Source organism: Nyctereutes procyonoides, unplaced genomic scaffold (genome assembly GCF_905146905.1).
Source record: "Nyctereutes procyonoides isolate TBG_1078 unplaced genomic scaffold, NYPRO_anot_genome, whole genome shotgun sequence".
Lineage (NCBI taxonomy): Eukaryota > Metazoa > Chordata > Mammalia > Carnivora > Canidae > Nyctereutes > Nyctereutes procyonoides.
In genome coordinates, this window is record NW_026575142.1 from 15748252 (window position 1) to 15767953 (window position 19702).

General features: G+C 37.5%; 1 protein-coding gene across 1 annotated transcript in view; it reads right to left on the minus strand.

Moving 5' to 3' along the window:
* The window catches only part of GORASP2 (golgi reassembly stacking protein 2), a 38244-nt gene that overhangs the window by 8508 nt on the left and 10034 nt on the right, over positions 1-19702 (minus strand). The window contains exons 2-6 of the mRNA XM_055307961.1: positions 8119-8199; positions 6832-7035; positions 6297-6383; positions 4981-5111; positions 1539-1671 (exon numbers count right to left, since the gene is read on the minus strand). Of these exons, the coding sequence (XP_055163936.1) occupies positions 1539-1671; positions 4981-5111; positions 6297-6383; positions 6832-7035; positions 8119-8199 (636 nt within the window). The remainder of the gene's footprint in view (positions 1-1538; positions 1672-4980; positions 5112-6296; positions 6384-6831; positions 7036-8118; positions 8200-19702) is intronic.

Genomic DNA, 19702 nt, shown 5'->3' on the forward strand with positions numbered 1-19702 from the left:
TTTTGGTTACATGTCCAGGACCATGCGCTATAAAATTTCCCCATCCTGTCACTTCCAGTCTCCTGACATGTGGCATCTCCCCCATTACACACACTCCTCTAGTTACTTCCATACTAGGAGGAGATTCTCCTCTTTCTTCCTTCATAGCTGTAATCATTTTTACTCTACCTTTAAAACCCCACCACTTTCCTCTTGTCTGAGTTCTCAGCCAGTTTTTAACTTTCATTGTTCGTGGAAGAAATCGCTCAAAGCCTTAATACCATGGTAGCGTCCTTACAAGTGTCTCAAGATGTGTAACTGCATGAGGCTATCTCATCTTTTCTTATCAACGAATGAGCGGGGCAGCCAGACCTCTACCTTCCAAGCTGGGGGAGGGCTGAGTCTACGTGGATTCTGTGGATGGGCAGTTTCACCTCGGGATCCTCCAATTTCTGTCAGGTCCAGTGCCCTCGGCACATCCCAACACAACCTGAATCCCCGCCCTTTTCACTAGCTGCCATTTCACCCCCTGGTCTTCTCAGACTGCCCACAGGCTTATCCGGGACAGGAACCACGGACAAGGAGCAGCAGACATGGCAGCAGGAATCTGAACATATAACCACATGGGCTCTGGCTGTCAGGTAATGGCAGCGCCGAGGAGTGAAGAAAGGTTCCACTTTCTTGGTAGCTCCTCTTCCCTTTCTTTAGAATTGGGAATGGCAAAAAAAAAAAAAAAAAAAAAAAAGAATTGGGAATGGCCAAACTATGTCCCATAAAATGACAGTGGTGGCAGCCCTTTCTTTACAACAGTAGCGTTTCCTTTCTCAATGTCTGTTTTTTTATTTATTCATGCAAAGAAGAGTTAACTATCCTGTGAGGCTTGCACAGAAAACATTTTAAAAGCCTATAAGCCTGCACAAATATCTTATTCCTTAAAGTTTCATTTTAATCCTGTTAGTCCTCACACAGCATCTAGCTCTGCCTTCCCAGTTAAATTTGTTGAAACAGCAAGCATCAGCTCTCATCATCTCACCTTATCACCCACTATTTGCCCTCTGTCCCCTGTGACTTGACACAACTGCCCTAGCCCAGGACAAGTATTTTTCACTCCTCTCACCTGACTTCTCTCAGTACCTCACATAGCTTTTTTTTTTTTTTTGAAGCTTTGTCATCCCTTTGGACTTCTCCCGAGCGTCTTTTGCTGGATCCCTTTTCTATTCATCCATTTGAATATTAGGAATGTTCAAAATTTCAACCTCAGTCCTCTGACCCGCCCAAACCCAATTCCTTGACGATTTTTATCACTGTTCATTCATTAGGTTAAATTACCCTCCCTTTGCTGTGATTCCCAAATCTGTATCTCTGGCCTTGTCCTTGGTTCCCGAAATCCAGATCCATAAGGCTACCCAGCTGGATATCCCTACAGGAACTACAAACTCAACATGGTCAACACTTACCTCATCGCCTGCCTTACCTTCATTAGCGCTACCATCATACATATTGACACGATTCATTTTACTGGAAATTTTATGATATCATTGGTAGTAAAGTTGTCTTACCTCTGTAAACCCATCTTTAAGAGGAGCAATAGGTGTACCAGTCATCTGTCCGGGAAGAGAAATTTTCTTCCCTTCTTCAAATGGGCGTGTTGGTATTCGATGCAAGTAACCATACCCAATGCCACATCCTAGGCTACAAAAAAAATTTTTTTTCTTAAAGTTATTGTTATCAATCAAAACTAACATTTTTCTGAGGTTTTGAAATACAAAACCAATTTCCACTCTTTTAAACAGTGTCATCCTATCAGAGGTCTCTTCTGACCACACTTCATAAAACAGCACTCTTCCCTCCACCAGACACGACCCTTACTCTCCTTTATTTTCCTTCAAGTATTTATCATCATCTAACAACACTGCACGTTTATTTCTGTCTCCCCCAACAAAATGTTAAGGTCCTTGAGGGCAGAGACCTCGTTTTGTTTACTGCCATAACAGTTCCTGGCACATGGCAGACACCTAATAATTATTTGCTGAATGAATGACATGCAGCCTTTCCACTGAAAAGCTCTAAGCACTTCTGTACAATGATGTCATTTATAAAGCCCCTAGTTGAATTTCAGAACCTGACACAAATCAATCCAAACTAATCCAGATTTATTCTACTTCATCCTCCCACTGCCACCAGAGGCATCTTTCTAATAAGACATAATCACATTGCTTCTGTTCAGTCTGCTGGCCTCCCAATATTCGTTTTTCCCTTTGGAGAATTACTTCTTCCCACTGTGTGCAGTGTTGGTGGGACTGTCGGTCAGGGGGCCTTGTCCAAACCAAGAAATGGCTCATAACTAAAACCAGGCCAATTCACCCCTCTTGTCCATGGCTGCAAATCTCGTGAGTGACAGAAAAAACAAAAAGGCTTTATCCATCCCTTTAGAATACTAATGAAAACTGCCAATTTCCTTCCTTTTTAACTCCCTAGCGGTGTTAAGTCCTGTCCTTCCCATGTCTGATTCTTTAGCTGTTTCTTTGATTATATGAGAAATTCCACAGTAATAAATTCATGTCTGCTTATGACAACAACTGGTTTCTGTTTGGAACCAATGACCCCCACAGGTACAGTATTTCACGGTCCCACTGCCTGAGGTGTATCCAAATTCCTGACCATGACATGTAAGGCCCTTCACATCAGATTCCACCTTCGGTTTCCATCATGATTACTTTTATCTCCCAAACTACTTGAAACTTTCTGAGAAGGCTACACACAGGTATCTCTGTGCCTCCCTCCTGCCAAGGCATCTGTTATTTCTGTGGATACTACCACCACCAAAAGCTGGGAGAGCAAGCAGTGGCCAACTCCAGCTCTTCTGAATTCAAATCTGATTTTACAATGATGCTTCATATTACAAAATTACTTGTTCCTTTGCTCCCTTTTCGTCCCTTCTATGATCAAATCTGCAATCCTTACTGAACTAGATCTCAGATTTAGAGGAAGAAAGTAAGATTAAATAATTTAAACTGATCAATGGTAGCCTTTCAGAGGTAGGGGCATTTTAAAACAAGGTTCTTATTAATCAAAATAAGTGGATATAAAGAAAGCACTGAGGCAGAGGCAGGCAGAAAGCACTGACCCTCCACAAACTTAAAGATAACCCAAGACTGAAGCTAAGAGAAATATGCTGAAATCTGAGCAGCCTCTAAATAAGGAATGAAACCCAGAGACACACATCTGTCAAATGAGAAGACTCAGGAAAATGGTCTATATGGATCTGTCTAAAGCAATGGCTGATCAATGATATTAAACCTTGTCAAAAAGAAAAATATCTTCTAAAGAAAAGGAATAATTGTCAGAGCCTAGAAAAGGGCTCCAAGAACAAGCACGTAGCAGTACTTAGCAAGATGAAACATTAAAGAATTAGGGAAGTTCTTTGCAGTTGGACTTCATCATCAGCAGAATTTCTTCCTTGTACTTTTTTTAAAAAAATATTTTATTTATTTATTCATGAGAGACAGAGAGAGAGAGAGAGAGGCAGAGACATAAGCAGAGGGAGGAGACTCCCTGCAGGGCGCCTGATGCAGGACTCGATCCCAGGACCCCAGGACCACAACCCGAATCAAACGTAGATACTAAACCTGCATCCAGGTGCCCCTCTTCCTTGTACTTTGATTCCATATTTACCGAGTACTCTTGTTTTTTAAAGATTTTATTTATTTATTCATGAGAGACAGGCAGAGACATAGGCAGAGAGAGAAGCAGGCTCCACACAGGGAGCCCAATGTGGGACTCGATCCCGGGTCTCCAGGATCATGCCCTGGGCTGAAGGCGGCGCTAAACCACTGAGCCACCCAGGCTGCCCCCGAGTACTCTTGTGATACTATTCTGAGTACTCTTCTAACTTGACAGGGGAAATGTTTCCACTATAAACTTAAAAATTTACCATCTAATAAATACAACAGCTTCTCTACAAACTTTGTTTATATAAGGCAGTCCCCTCTGAAATGAGTCAATTTTGAATGCCTTGAGATCATATTTCTGTGTTTACAAACCTGAACAATAGACAATAACCTGATCAGGAATTGCTCTAGATAGTCAAAGATTCTTAAGATGATACCTCTATCTATTTTCTCAAATTGCAACAAGCCAGGTTTCTGGTTGCAACATATAGTCAGCTACAGAATCTCAGGTAGTGTGGGGAAAGATATTATGAACAAATAGGGTCTTTCTTTTTCTGTCTCAAGTAAGTCATCCTCTTCCCAGCAAATGTTGGAACTTTTACAAAATACTTAGAAAAGTTTCCAAAAAAAAAAAAAAAAAGAAAGAAAAGAAAAGTTTCCAAACCCTAGGCTTTCCTACAATTATGGCTTATGCTCAAGAATTCCTAAATTACACAAGCCTTTCAAAATAACGAAGAAGCTGTACAATTTAAACAACATGAAAGACCTAAAGAAGCAAAGTTAAGTCTGCATGTTTTCCTTTGGCTTTTTCAAATTAGGGAACTGACTTGATGAACAGTCCTGGAAAACTGATTTTCTACAGTCTGCTTCTTTCCTTGGCTTAATCTTCTATGTTGTTCTTATTGTTGTTGCAATTTTGTCTAACTTTTGGTTGAAATCAGTCTCTCCATTTTTGAAAGTCAACAGTTTCCATAAAGTGCTAAGAAATTTCCCCAGCAGCTAGAGATATTTACACTTGTATTATCCCACTGTTGGCGAGGGGAACTGGGAAAATAAAACTGAAAACTATTTTATTAAAATAACAAAATAAAACAAGGCTGTTTGCTCTTAGAACAATAAAGAAAAGGACGGTAGTATATATAGCACACTACCCTAACATGTGCTTTAAAAAAAATGGATGACTGGTTTCAATATTCTAGGTCAGCTCTTTCCTTTTCTAGAGACAAATCTTATAATAAACTAATAACCTGTTTCAAAATAAAAGCAATGATGTTTATAATATTTACTGTAAGTTTAAGCAATCACAACTTAGTCTAAAAAACCACCTTACCTGCCTTCTCCACCCCATGCAGAATTTGGTGTAATAATCACTTCTCGACAGTTATCAGTGTCTGTATTGTACACATAAAGTTTCAATGGTTTTGCTTCATGCGTTTCAATGAGGCTGAACAGATCTTCAGACTGCAAAAGCATCATAGGGGGAAAACATTTTTGTTTTTGTTACTGAACTTTAGAACAGTGGGTCTCAAACCTGACTAATACCAGAATCACCTGGAAAACTTTTTAAAAAGTACAGACTGTGGGCCCTGCTGCCAGACATAAAATATGTTCCTTAAAAAAGATATTCCAAACAAGGTTTCAAATATTTTACCTATCTCTTATGTGTAATGCCTCATCTCCAGTCCCCTAAGACCTAGTCAGCAATTTTAGTAAAACTCTACACCGAAAACTCTTCTACTCCCAAATTCTACATATTCTTCTTTTACTCTTCATTATCTTCTTTTAAAGATCGAGAGCGAGAGAGAGAGAGAGAGAGCAAGAGCGAGCATGCACACAGGGTGGGGCAGGAGGAGAGGGAGAGAGAAACTCAAGACGACTTCCTGCGGAGCCCAACACAGGGCTTGATCTCATGACCCTGAGATCATGACATGAGCCAAAATCGAGAGTTGGACTTTCAACTGATTGAGCCATCCAGGTGCCCCTACTCTTCATTATTAAAACCTGGTCATTTGGGCCTCTTATTTTTCTCTCATTTTCGATTTAGCAATATATACTTCCAATAGCTGACAGACAAGGAAAAGGATCTATTAAAATAGCTGAGCCAATTTTGTTCCCTTAAAAAGGGAAAGAGAAAATGAAATCAATAACCAAAATGAGCATCTGATTTAGTCCTGAGATATGCAAGAGATTTTTTTTTTTTTTAAAGATCTGAGAGGAAGAAAGCGCACCCACATGCATGTGTACAAGAGTGGGAGGAGCAGCAGAGGGAGAGCATCTCCATGCAGGCTCCTCGCTGAGCACAGAGCCCTGTGCAGCACTCCATCCTATGATCTCGAGATCATGACCTGAGCCAAAATCAGGAGTTGGATGCTCAAGTGACTGAGCCATCCAGGTGCTCCTGTAAGAGACTATGTATATCATACACAAAATCTGTGCGATTGCCACACGGTATGTATTTTTCCTCACAGCCATACCCTGTAAGACACCTCCCAAGTGTTCTGTTTAACACCGACACATAAGTTATCTTGATTAGCAAAGACCTAAATTTCAACTCTAAATGTGAAGTATGCAAATATACTTCTGAACTTTAAAACATTAATGAGAAAATTTTACGTAACTTTCATTACTAATAAACCCAACAATTACCTCATTCATGACTGTATCTGCTCCAATGATATAATCACTGTGAGGTCTAAGACCTGCCAATGCCGCAGGAGAATTTGATTCTACTTCCTAGAATAACACAAAGAAAACACCCAAAAATAATGTATATAAAATAATCTTCCAAATTTTATGGTTCATAGTCCTTAATTTTAGTGATTTAAAAAACCCTTCTATTTCTATCTTATTCACATGTCAGATGTCAGAAACTATAGAATATATATATTTAAATCATTAGCTAAAAATCACATTTAATAAAAATTAAAAATATTATTTTAGCTATCTGTAGCTATCTGCTTTAACATTTCTCCTTCTAATGAATGAATCACTAGTATAATAGTTCTTAGCCATCTATATCTACTTCTCTTCCTAAATTATTAAAAACTGTTAATAATAGCTAGGAATTCTAATTTTCAGAAACCAAAAATAGCCTAAAACTCTAAAATCCAACAAAGATGAATACAGCACCTTTCTACATCATTTCTTAAACTGTAAGTAACAGGTCAAAGTTGATACCTACCAATACATGCCAAACGTTTTCATTTGCCCCATCAAAGCTGCAGAAACGAATGCTCACTCCCAACAAGCCCTGGCCACCCCACATGTTACTGGGTGTAACGGAGGTCTCCCGCAGCTCCAGTGTTTTACTACTATAGATAAGCATTTTTACAGGCTTTTCAACATTTGCTTTCAGTAGATCCTTAAGAGTGTCATTGTCTTTATTCTGTGAACACATAGAAATCATTTCTCTTAATAAAAAATTAGCATTAATTATCCCAGCTTAATAAGCATCCTATGGCCCTACTGGAGAAATGTTAATAACCAACCTAAATAAAACATCCAACAGGTAAAGCTTTTATTAACATTCAAATGTTTCTTGGAGTGAATGCCAAAAATTAAGAACTCCTGTGTTGCCAACTTCAGACTTTTTTCTAATAGCTGACTATGGATTATAGATTTTGCAACCCAACATTATTTGAAGAGATCTTGACTTTAGTGCTATAAAACTGAAATACTCCCTAAAAAGTCATATTACTAACAGAGTTGGTATGACTTTGATTTTAAAATCTAAAACATTTGCTGAGGTTGTGGTTTAATTTTGGACAGCACTCCTATATACACACTTTATTTATTTATTAGGAATTGGCAGCAAAGAAAAATGGAAACAGCATGTTAAATATTTCATTACAAAAATGAATAAAGGCCATTATGTAGGAGATGCTGATAAATAATGAACAAAAACTTAAAACTGCTGTGAAAAAATAAACCAAGTAGCCACTGTCATGAGAATTTCCTTTGCTGAAATTCTATTTTTCCTTTAAGACTTTACTATAAGTAAACTGAAAGCAACTTATAAAAGGTGGTTTTAATTCTGTACTTTTGGAACATACCTCTCTATCTGTTTCTAAAAACACTATTTATATATCATGAAATTTAGTTCCAAGTTATTTGAGAATGAGTCTTTACTAATCCACTTGTCAGTAACATACAAAAGTCTGAAATCACTGAGAAAGCAAACATTTTCCATCTTAATTCTTTCCACTTAAAAAACTGAATATTCAACATATAAAAAGTCTCCTAATAAAAGTATTAGGAATATTGTATTCTCCTAAGATAATCACTGAAGTGGGAGGTATAGTATTCTGTATTTGGCATTTTCATGTTTATTAACATAATTTTTACAAACTGGTATACTCCATCTAATGATTGTAACTAATGAATAAACATTCACCTCAGATAATCTGAAAAATTCCATTTTCAAAAGATTACAAAATATTTTAGTTGAAACTACAAAAGCTTAACTTACTAATCTTGAACCATTTATAGAAACAATAAAATCAAAGAAAGGCTCCAGTCCAGCTCTATGTCCCGGGGAATTTTCTTGTACCTATAAAAACAAAAGTGCCAAAAATGTAAAATACAAAGCTTAATCAAAATTTGTAAGCTAAATTTTAATACCTATCTATTTTCAGTAAAAATAGACTAATTTCACTAAGGAAACACAAGTTCTTTCATTTCTCTTCATCTCTCCCAGATAATGCCCTTGCAGCTCCCTAAATTCAATCCATTATTTAAATTCATCCCATATATGTGGTTCTTTCTCTATTTCACACCACTTTCTACTTTCAGGGGACAGAGGCAACCTTCCCAGGATATAGCATATGACATAACAGACAGTCATTAGAACTAAGTGACAAACTCAAATTAATTTAGCAAGCATTTATTCCATGACTACTACTAGTAAGGCACCATTCAATTATAAAACTAACGGGAACATAGCTGCTGATGTCAAGATACTTATAATTCATTAAGGAACAGATATGAAGAGGAAGGGAAGACAGAGGACACACAGCCCTCCAACCGTAATACAAGACCAAACAGGTTAAGGGCTATAAAGGAAGCACAAAGTTCTAAGGAGAAAATTAATTCTGACTGAAGAAGATTCACAGGAAAAAAAAAAGATATTTGTTTTTTTTTTTAATTTTTTTAATTTTTATTTATTTATGATAGTCACAGAGAGAGAGAGAGAGAGAGAGGCAGAGACACAGGCAGAGGGAGAAGCAGGCTCCATGCAGGGAGCCTGACGTGGGACTCGATCCTGGGTCTCCAGGGTCAGGCCCCGGGCCAAAGGCAGCGCTAAACCGCTGAGCTACCCGGGCTGCCCTAAGTAGAGGGTTTTAAAGGTGAGGATAAAGGGAAAAGAAGGACATCTGAAAGTTGAGATAATGAGTACAAATTCCAGAATGAGTCTGAAAAAAAAAAAAAAGGATAATATAGTATAGTCAGATAACAGGATGGTGTGGTATAGAAATACAGAATTATAGATTTTGGAAATCAGAAAACCTACAATCCAGGGGGGCTCTTTAAACTGAAGTCTGTATGGATGGCTTCAGGGAACACTGCAGATCCTGAAATTATATGCAACATTCTGTGTGAATCAGCAGTTCTCCAGGTAGAAAGATCCATAGCTTTCATTAGATTCTCAAAGGATTTCTCCAAATAAAGTGTTAAAACCATAGATTTTGTGTAGTTCCTTTATTTACAGATAAAGAAACCATCCCATGACTTGGCTATGGTCCTGCTGATTCGTGGTAGAGGTTAAATTCAAAATGTATCTTAAAACTAACTATTAGTCTGGTAAGAAGACTGGAGAAAAAGCATGGAGCCAGACTTACAGTGGACTTTAAATGGAAGATGAAGATTACTTAGCTTTTCAACAACTCAAATATTTAGCATCCCAAATTTGAAATTGACTAAAATTAACTATTAAATTTTCTAAATTTACAAGTAATAAAAATATTAGGAGCTATTAATAGTAGTAATATGAGGAAACAGCAAAAAGTTAATGCACTTTGCATTTCCTCTAAAATATTTTCATGTTTTAAGGACTTTTTATTCTGATTTTATTTTATACTGTCAAAACTACCCTATGAAAATGAGGTTTGCCTTGATATTTGCAGGCTGATGATCTGTAACAGTCCTAACAGTTCTAATAGTCAATTCTGAAGTCATGCAAATAATAGATGCACACACTCATCCATACATAAATCTGTAGCTGATCTACACAGTAATAAATCATTTTAATGTTTTCACAATAGAACCCAGATTATTCCCAGAATCTGTCCCTCTAATACCCAACTTCTTAGACTAATGATATTTAATCTTGGATTAGTAATATATTTGTTATTTCTTGGACTAATGCTACCTATTATTTATTTAAAACCAAATTATACTATCATTATTTAAAACCAAATTATACTCCTGAAGAAGTAAAACTAGGTCTTCTTCATTTGTCACAGGAAGAAATAGTCCATTATAAAGATGGTTCAATACTTAACTAAAACTGTTTAACCTTTGCTTTACATAAAATTTCCTCCAAGTTTGGTACTACATCACTTTTGCAAATTAAACAAGTTAAATATCAAAGGGATTTCTTATTTATAAGTGTTAGCTCTAACGAAAAAAATCAGCACATACTTGTTTAGATTCTTTATAATCAGTTTTCTTAAATAAGGGCTATTTTATATTCTGCATATTACCAAGCAAAATGTCTAGAACTCAAAATGGCAGACAGACTTCACCTCAAAAGGCAACTCTGAAAGGGAAACGGTAGTTGTCTGGAGCTATTATGAGAAGAAAAGTGAGGTCAAGTCACAGCTAGCTGGGAAAGGGTCATGATCTACGAGGTGTGAAATGCCTAATAGCTGCCTAGCAATTTTATGTGAAATACCCTGGGTGTGAAAAGAGGTAATTGCCATAGACCTTTGGAGTCCCCCCACCGTTTCTCATTTAGTAAGGTCCTCATCTAATCATCTAATTCTCTGAATATTTCCAAACAACCAAGTTTTCTAGAAACCATCCAGTCCTAGAATTCTCCTCTGAAGCTGCTGCTAGAAGTTTATCTTTTAGCTAAAAAGGGCTAAAAATAGTACTTTTGTAATGTCATCACCAACTCAGAAAGTTGATCCCACATATACTGATGCTTCCCATGCTACCCTCTGAGTATAAAGTTTTACTATTTATTTGAAATAGAAAGTTTCCAATACCATTAGTAGTAGTCTTCTCCCCGCCAAAAAAAGTAGTCTTCCCCATAACTTGAAAGAGATTCAATAGCCAAACTTGAATTCTAAAATAAATGAACTTAAATAATCCTCTATTTTTCTATTTGCATTTGCTATGAACATTGATCTCCTCTAATGGACCCTGAAATCATTTTCTTTCCTAAATTTATTTACATCATTAGTATCAGCTTAATTTTGGCAACTAGGTATCTTAATTACTAACAGGAAACCAGCAGAGGGAGCCCTAGAAAATGCCCTCTCTGACCCTAATATACTTAAAGGAAATTTCCTTAATTTCATAGCATGGAAAATAAGATCTGCAACACAGCAAATTAAACATCCACACAGGCAAGATTCTCTGGCATTATTATCCACTGACAAGAATCTCTTAGGCACCCAATCTTTCAAGCATCAGATTTTTACTTCAATTCTTTCTGTCCCAAAATGTCTCAATTGTTGATTCATTGCCTGCTTCCCTCAAGCCACCTTAAACAAAAAACAAAACCCATCTACCTATCTACCTACCTACCTACTCTCCTACCTGTTTTCACAGGTCATCAGCATCTATTATTGGGCCAAATATTATAGTAATTTAAGATGGACAGGTAAAATTAGAAAATTTAATAGTTAAGATTTTACAAGATTTGGAAAAAATGAACAAAGAAAAGATAATAGAGTTCCCGAGCCAGACTGACTTAGTTTTGAGGCATGATTTTACCTACTTACTAGCTGTGTGAGCTTAAGAAAGTGTATTTATCTTTCTGGGCTTCAGTTTTTTCATTTCCAAGTAAAGAATGATGTCATTTACTTTATAAGAATACTATAGAGATTGAAGGAGTTTATGAAATGCCTAGCTAAGACTCTGACATATGATAGGAGTCTTACAAATCTTTTTTTACTTTTTTATGGTATACTTGGTATGTTTGGTGCTTGGAAAAAATTTGGTTTTGTTTAAATTTATTTATTTAAATAATCTTTACACCAACATGGGGCTCAAACTCAGGACCTCAAGAACAAGAGTCACGTGCTCTTTACATGGAGCCAGTCAAGCACCTCGGGAATCCTACAAACCTTAATCTCCTCTTCCTAACTCTGCAATCATCACCTGAGGACAAATCTTTATAACCAACGAATACCTGAACACTACATTATTTTTTTAAACACGTATTAATTGTCTCTCACCCTTTAAAAAAAAAAAAGAAAAAAAAATAAAATGTTTGCTAGCAATTGGAGAGAAACCATCTTTTTTTTTTAAGATTTTATTTATTCATGGGACACACACAGAGAGAGAGAGAGAGAGAGAGAGAGAGAGAGAGAGAGAGAGAGGTAGAAACACAGGCAGAGGGAGAAGCAGGCTCCATGCAGGGAGCCCGACATGGAACTCGATCCCAGGTCTCCAGGATCACACCCTGGGCTGAAGGCAGCGCTAAACCACTGAGCCACCTGGGCTGCCCGAGAAACCATCTTTTAAAAAAATGTCTCTCAATCAATTCCAGATGGACAACAGAGCTGAAGATCAAAGAACAAAAAAAAGTAGAATAAAAAAATGAAACCATAAACCATAAAGGTAAAATGATTGAGCCTTTAGAGAAATACATGGAGAATACTTTTGAGATTTTCAAATACAAAAAGACTTCTTAAACTGGATACAAAAAGCACTAACTGGGCAGCCCGGGTGGCTCAGCGGTTTAGCGCCGCCTTCAGCCCACGGCCTGATCCTGGGGACCAGGGATCGAGTCCCATGTCCAGATCCCTGCGTGGAGATTGCTTCTCCCTCTGCCTCTGTGTGTGTGTGTGTGTGCGTGTGTGTGAGTCTCATGAATAAGCAAATAAAATCCTTAAAAAAAAAAAGCACAAATCATAAGCTAAGAAAATTTATAAACTATACTAAAAATTACAAACTTCTCATCAAAGGACAATTAAGAAAATGAAAAGATACAATACACATCCAACAAAGGAACTCTAATCAAAACAGATTTAGAACTACTGCAAATCATTGAGAGAGTAAAAGCACAATGAGATAGGACTTCACATCTACAAGGTTGGTTAAAATAAAAAGGACAATAACAATAGTTGGAAACAAACCTTCACATACTGATGGTGGGAATGTAAAATGGTGCAGTCACTGTGGGAAAGTTTGGCAGATCTTCAAATGTTAAACAAGGTAATTCTATTCCTTGATATATAAACAAGAGAAGTGAAAGCATGTCCACATAAAAACTTGTACACAGGGGCAGCCCGGGGGGCTCAGTGGTTTAGCGCCACCTTCAGTCCAGGGCCTGATCCTGCAGACCCAGGATCCAGTCCCACATCAGGCTCCCTGCGTGGAGCCTGCTTCTCCCTCTGCCTGTGTCTGCCTCTCCCTCTCTCTGTCTCTCATGAATAAATAAATAAAATCTTTAAAAAAAAAAACTTGTACACAAATTACTTTTACTTTTTAAAAAGATTTTATTTATTCATGAGAGACACACAGAGAGAGGCAGAGACATAGGCAGTGGGAGAAGCAGGCTTCTGGCAGGGAGCCCGATGTGGAACTCGATCCCAGAATCCTGGGACCACAACCTGAGCTAAAGGCAGATGCTCAACCACTGAGCCACCCAGGCACCCTAAACCTGTACACAAATTTCACAGCTGCGTTATTCATAGCAGCCAGAAAGTGGAAATAACCCAAATGTTCCTCAACTGATGAATGAATAAAGAAAATGTGATATACCTAAAGAATGAAATATTATTTGGCAAAAGGGAATGGCATATTCATGTTATAACATGAATAAACCTTGAAATCATTACACTAAATCATGAAGACCACATATTGAATGATTCCATTTATATGACATGTCCAGAAAAGGCAAATCCACAGAATGTAGATTAGTGGTTGCCAAGGGTAAGGGGTAGGAGGAATGGGAAGTAGCTGCTGATGGGCATGGAGTTTCTTTCTGGAGATAATTAAAAGGTTCTGGAATTAGATATTGGTGATGATTGCACAACTCTGTAAATATACTAAAAAAGTAGTGAACTATCTACTTTAAAATGTTGAATTTGGGATCCCTGGGTGGCGCAGCGGTTTGGCGCCTGCCTTTGGCCCAGGGCGTGATCCTGGAGACCCGGGATCGAATCCCACGTCGGGCTCCCGGTGCATGGAACCTGCTTCTCCCTCTGCCTGTGTTTCTGCCTCTCTCTCTCTCTCTCTCTGTGTGTGTGACTATCATAAATAAATAAAAAAATAATAATAAAAAATAAAAAAATAAAAATAAAATGTTGAATTTAATGGTAGGAAATTCTATCTCAATGAAGCTGCTAAAAAAAACCCCTTTAATCTAATGGGGAAATAGGGAAAAGGTTTTAGCAGATCCTAAGAAAAAAGGATACTGATGTGGCCAAAAGTATGAAAATATGCTCAACTTCAATAGTCATCAAGAAAATGCAAATTAAACCACTACCCACCCACCAGATTGGACAAAATGAAAAAAGATGGAAAATATCTTGTGAGAGTTAGTGAAGACACAGAATATAGATATTCTGTATCTTTAATTATTGCTTGTGGGAATATAAATGAGCAAACTATTTGGCAATAATTTGTAAATACTGAAATATTTGACTAATATTGCACTCTTTGGTAAACCCAAGAAAAATGAGTATATATATTCTCCAAAAGACATACACAGTTAATGTGCAGAGCAGCACTATCTGTACTAGCCCTGAATTAAAAACTACACAAATGCCCATGAACATCAGAATAGATACATAAATCCTGGTATAGTCTCTCAATAGTATAATATATATATATAACATATATATAACTTATATATATATATATTTAAAAGATTTTATTTATTTATTTATTCATGAGAGACACACACACACAGAGAGAGAGGCAGAGGCACAGGCAGAGGGAGAAGCAGGATCCATGCAAGGAGTCCGATGTGGGACTCAATCCCAGGACTCCAGGATCATGCCCTAGGCCTAAGGCAGACGCTCAATCACTGAGCCACCCAGGGATCCCCTATAAAATAATTAATAAAATGAGAGGCCTACAATAATACACAACAAGATGGATACGCTTCACAAGCATATTTGAGCAAAAGAAGCTAGACACAAATGAGTACATATGATTCCATTTATATATATAAGGCTAAGAACAGGTCAAACTAATCTATGTGTTCGAAATCAGAACAGCATACACTCTGGAGGGTTGGTAGGTTGTCAGGGTGTGCCTGGAAAGGGATGGACGCTGGTTATATGAGAATGCTGTTTGTGAAAATTCATCAAGCTGTACATTTATGTGCACTTTAAAAAGCTTTAACATATACTTCCTCTATCCAAAAAGCAGAAATCAAATTACTACAACTTAGGAACATACCCAATATTTCACCTACAAAGAACACAGTTTGAAAGCCAGCAATTGAATCCAAAAGGACTCTGAGTAGTCAGTGCAAAGGCCACAAAGTAACTTACTCTAATGCTCATTCTTCTTCAGAATATTTCACGACCACTTTTAATAATTTAAATTCAATTAACATATATTATTAGTTTCAGATCTAGAGTTCAGTAATTCACCAGTCTTATATAATACCCAATGCTCATTACACCACGTGCCCTCCTTAATGTCCATCACCCAGTTACCCCATCCCTCCACATCCCTCCCCTCCAGCAACTCTTAGTTTGTTTCCTATGATTAAGAGTCTCTTATGGTCTCTGATTTAATCATTTTATTTCCCCCCTCTTCCCTTATGATCCTGTTTTGATTCCACGAGTGAGATCAATATAATTGTCTTTCTCAAACTGACTTATTTTGCTGAGCATAATACCCTCTAGTTTCAACCACATCCTTGCAAATGGCAAGATTTCAATTTTTGGACGGCACAGTAGTATTCCATTGTGTGTATACATAAACCACATCTTTATTCCTCTGTCAATGGACATCACTGCTATAAACATTGGGGTGCAGGGGCCCCTACGAATGACTACATTTGTATCTTTGGGGTAAATACCTAGTAGCACAATTGCTGGGTCCTAGGGTAGCTCTATTTTCAACTTTTTGAGGACCTGCCATACTGTTTTCCAGAGTGGCTACACCAGCTTGCATGCCCACCAATAGTGTAAAAGGGTTCCCCTTTTTCTGCATCCTCACCAAGATCTATCATTTCCTGACTTACTAATTTTGGCCATGCTGACTGGCATCAGGTGGTATCTCATTATGATTTTAATTTGTACTTCCCTGATGCTGAGTGATGCTGAGCATTTTTTCATGTATCTGTTGGCCATTTGTACGCTATCTCTGGTGAAATGTCTGTTCATTTCTCCTGCCCATTTCTTGATTGGATTATATTTGTGCTTTCGGTGTTGAGTTTGATAAGTTTTTTATAGATTTTGGATACTAGCCCTTTAACTGTTATGTCATTTGCAAATATCTTCTCCCACTGTGTTGGTTGTCTTTGGTTTTGTCAACTGTTTCCTTTGCTGTGCAAAAGCTTTTTATCTTAATGAAGTCCCAACAGTTCATTTTGCCTTTGCTTCTCTTGTCTTTAGAGATGTGTCTAGGAAGAAGTTCCTACGCCAAGGTCACAAAGGTTACTGCCTGTGCTCTCCTGTAGGATTTTGATGGATTCCTGTTTCACATATAGGTCTTTTATCCATTTTGTCTATTTTTGTGTATGGGGTGAGGAAATGGTCCAGTTTCATCCTTTTGCACGTGGCTGTTCAATTTTCCCAATGCCATGTGTTGAAGAGACAGTCTTTTTTCCATTGGCTATTCTTTTCTGTTTTGTCAAAGATTAGTTGACCATAAAGTTGAGGGTCCATTTCTGGGTTCTTTATTCTACTTGACTGACTTATGTGTCTGTTTTTATGCCAGTACCATACTGTCTTGATGATTACAGCTTTATAACAGAGCTTGAAGTCTGAAATTGTGATGCCACCAGCTTTGGTTTTCTTTTTCAAAATTCCCTTGGCTATTCAGGGTCCCTTCTGGTTCCATACAAACTTTAGGATTATTTGTTCCAGTTCTGTGAAAAGAAGTTGATGGTATTCTGATAGGAATTGCATTGAATGTATAGATGGCTCTAGACAGCATAGACATTTTAATAACATTTGTTCTTCTAATCCATGAACATGAAACGTTTTTCCATTTTTTTTGTGTCTTCAATTACTTTAATAAGCATTCTATAGTTTTCTGAGTATAGATCTTTTGCCTCTTTGATTAGATTTATCCCTAGGTATCTTATGGTTTTAGGCATAATAGTAAATGGAATTGACTCCTTAATTTATCTTCTGTCTCATTAGTAGGGTGTAGAAATGCAACTGATTTCTGTCCATTGATTTTATATCCTGCCACTTTGCTGAATTCCTGTGTAAATTCTAGCAATTTTGGGGTGGAGTCCTCTGGGTTTTCCATATAGGATATCATGTCATCTGCAGAGTCAAGAGTTTGACTTGTTAATTCAAATACCTTTTATTTCTTTTTGTTGTAGGATTGCTGAAACTAGGACTTCTAGTACCATGTTGAACAACAATGGTGATAGTGGACATCCCTGCTGTGTTCCTAATCTTAGGGGAAAAGCCCTCAGTATTTCCTCATTGAGAATGCTATTCACTGTGGGCTTTTTCACATATGCTTTTTATGATATTGAGCTATATGTTCCCTCTATCCCTACACTGTGAAAAGTTTTAATCAAGAAAGGATGCTGTACTTTGTCAAATGCTTTTTCTGCATCTATTGAGAGGATCATATGGCTCTTGTCCATTCTTTTATGATTGATTTGCAGGTGTTGAGCCACCCTTGCAGCCCAGGAATAAGTATCACTTGTTTGTGGTGAATAATCCTTTCACTGTACTACTGGATCCTGTTGGTTAGTATACTGGTGACAATTTTTGCATCCATGTTTATTCGGGATATTGAGCTGTAATTCTTTTTTGGTGGGGTCTTCCTCTGGTTTTGGAACCAAGGTCATGCTGGCCTCATAGGAAGAGTTTGGAAGTTTCTCTTCCATTTCTATTTTTTGAAACAGCCTCAGAAAAGTAGGTTATTAGTTCTTTAAGTGTGTGGTAGAACTGCCCTGGGAAGCCATCTGGCCCTGGACTCCTGTTTGTTGGGAGATTTTTGATCACGGCTACAAATTCCTTGCTGGTTACGTGTCTGCTCAGGTTTTCTATTTCTTCCTGTTTCAGTTTTGATAGCGTATACATCTCTAGGAATGCATCCATGTCTTCCAGATTGCCTAATTTGTTGGCATATAGTTGCTCATAATACGTTATCATTGTATTTCTTTTTTTAAAGATTTATTTATTCATGAGAGACAGAGAGAGAGAGAGAGAGAGAGAGAGAGAGAGAGAGAGAAGCAGGCAGAGACGCAGGCAGAGGGAGAAGCAGGCTCCATGCAGGGAGCCCAATGTGGGACTCAATTCCAGGACACTGGGATCACGCCCTGGGCTGAAGGCGGCGCTAAACTGCTGGGCCACCGGACTGCCCAATTGTTTGTATTTCTTCCACGTTGGTTGTGATCTGTCCTCTTTCATTCATGATTTTATTTACTTGGGTCCTTTCTCTTTTCTTTGGATAAGTCTGGCCAGGGATTTATCAATCTTATCAATTCTTTCAAAGAACCAGCTCCTAGTTTCGTTGATCTATTCTAAGGTTCTTTTGGTTTCTATTTCATTGATTTCTGCTCTAATCTTTATAAATTCTCTTCTGCTGGGCTTAGGCTTTATTCACTGTTCTTTCTTTAGCTCCTTTAGGTATAAGATTAGGTTGTATATTCGAGACCAAGATTCTTGTTTCTTGAGAAAGGCTTGTACTGCTATATACTTCCCTCTTAGGACTGGCTTTGCTGAATCCTACTAAAGTTTTTGACCAGTTGTGTTTTCATTTTCATTTGTTTCTATGAATTTTTAAAATTCTTTATTTTCCTGCTTGACCCATTCATTCTTTAGTACAATGCTCTTTAGTTTCAGGACCACTCTTACAGTCTATTTACATTTACATGGTTTGGCTTCCTGGTTTCCACCAACAGAGTAACAACCAGAAGAACTGAAAGAGATGTTAATGTTGCTTGATTATAGCAAAAAATGATAGCTGGCAGAAAATGAGAAGTAATAAAAGTCTCAAAAATCAAAAACCAAAAGGAAGAAAAAGTACCAGGGCTAAGCCACTTACCAAATTCTACCTAGTGAGTATGTATACGCACTTAGGAAAAAGGTGCAATTGTGAGGTGCCTGGGTGGCTCAGCCAGTTAAGTGTTTGACTCTTGATTGCAGGTCAGGTCATGATCTCAGTGCTGTGAGATCAAGCCTTATGTCAGGCTTCCCCCATGGGGAGTCTGCTCAAGATTCTCTCTTGTGTGTGAATCCTGTGTGAACACGTGCTGGCTCTCTCTCAAAAATAAATCTTTTTTTTAAAAAGTGTGATTGTAATGGTTTCTTATTGCAGTGTATGCAAAGATCTTAAAAAAGGTCTCTGCCATTAAGCCACTTTTAGAATTTTTTGCAATTACAGAAATCTGGACATGTACTATCCAATACAGTAGCCACTAACCATGTATGAAATGTGGCTCATGTGACTGTGGAACTGAATTTTTAACTTCATTTAACTTAAATAATTTACATTTAAGTTTAAACAGCCATATGTAGTTAGAAGCTACCATATCGAACACCAAAAGTCTAGGTGGGAAGTACATTTGTATTCCAATACAAATATAATATAGCATATGGATGTCATCACCACAATTAAAGATATGAACAGGCTAAAATATATTTAGCACCTGTCAATGATGCTGGGAAGCATGCAATATATTTTAAAAACAGATTTGCATAAAGCATATTCTTGTTACTGAA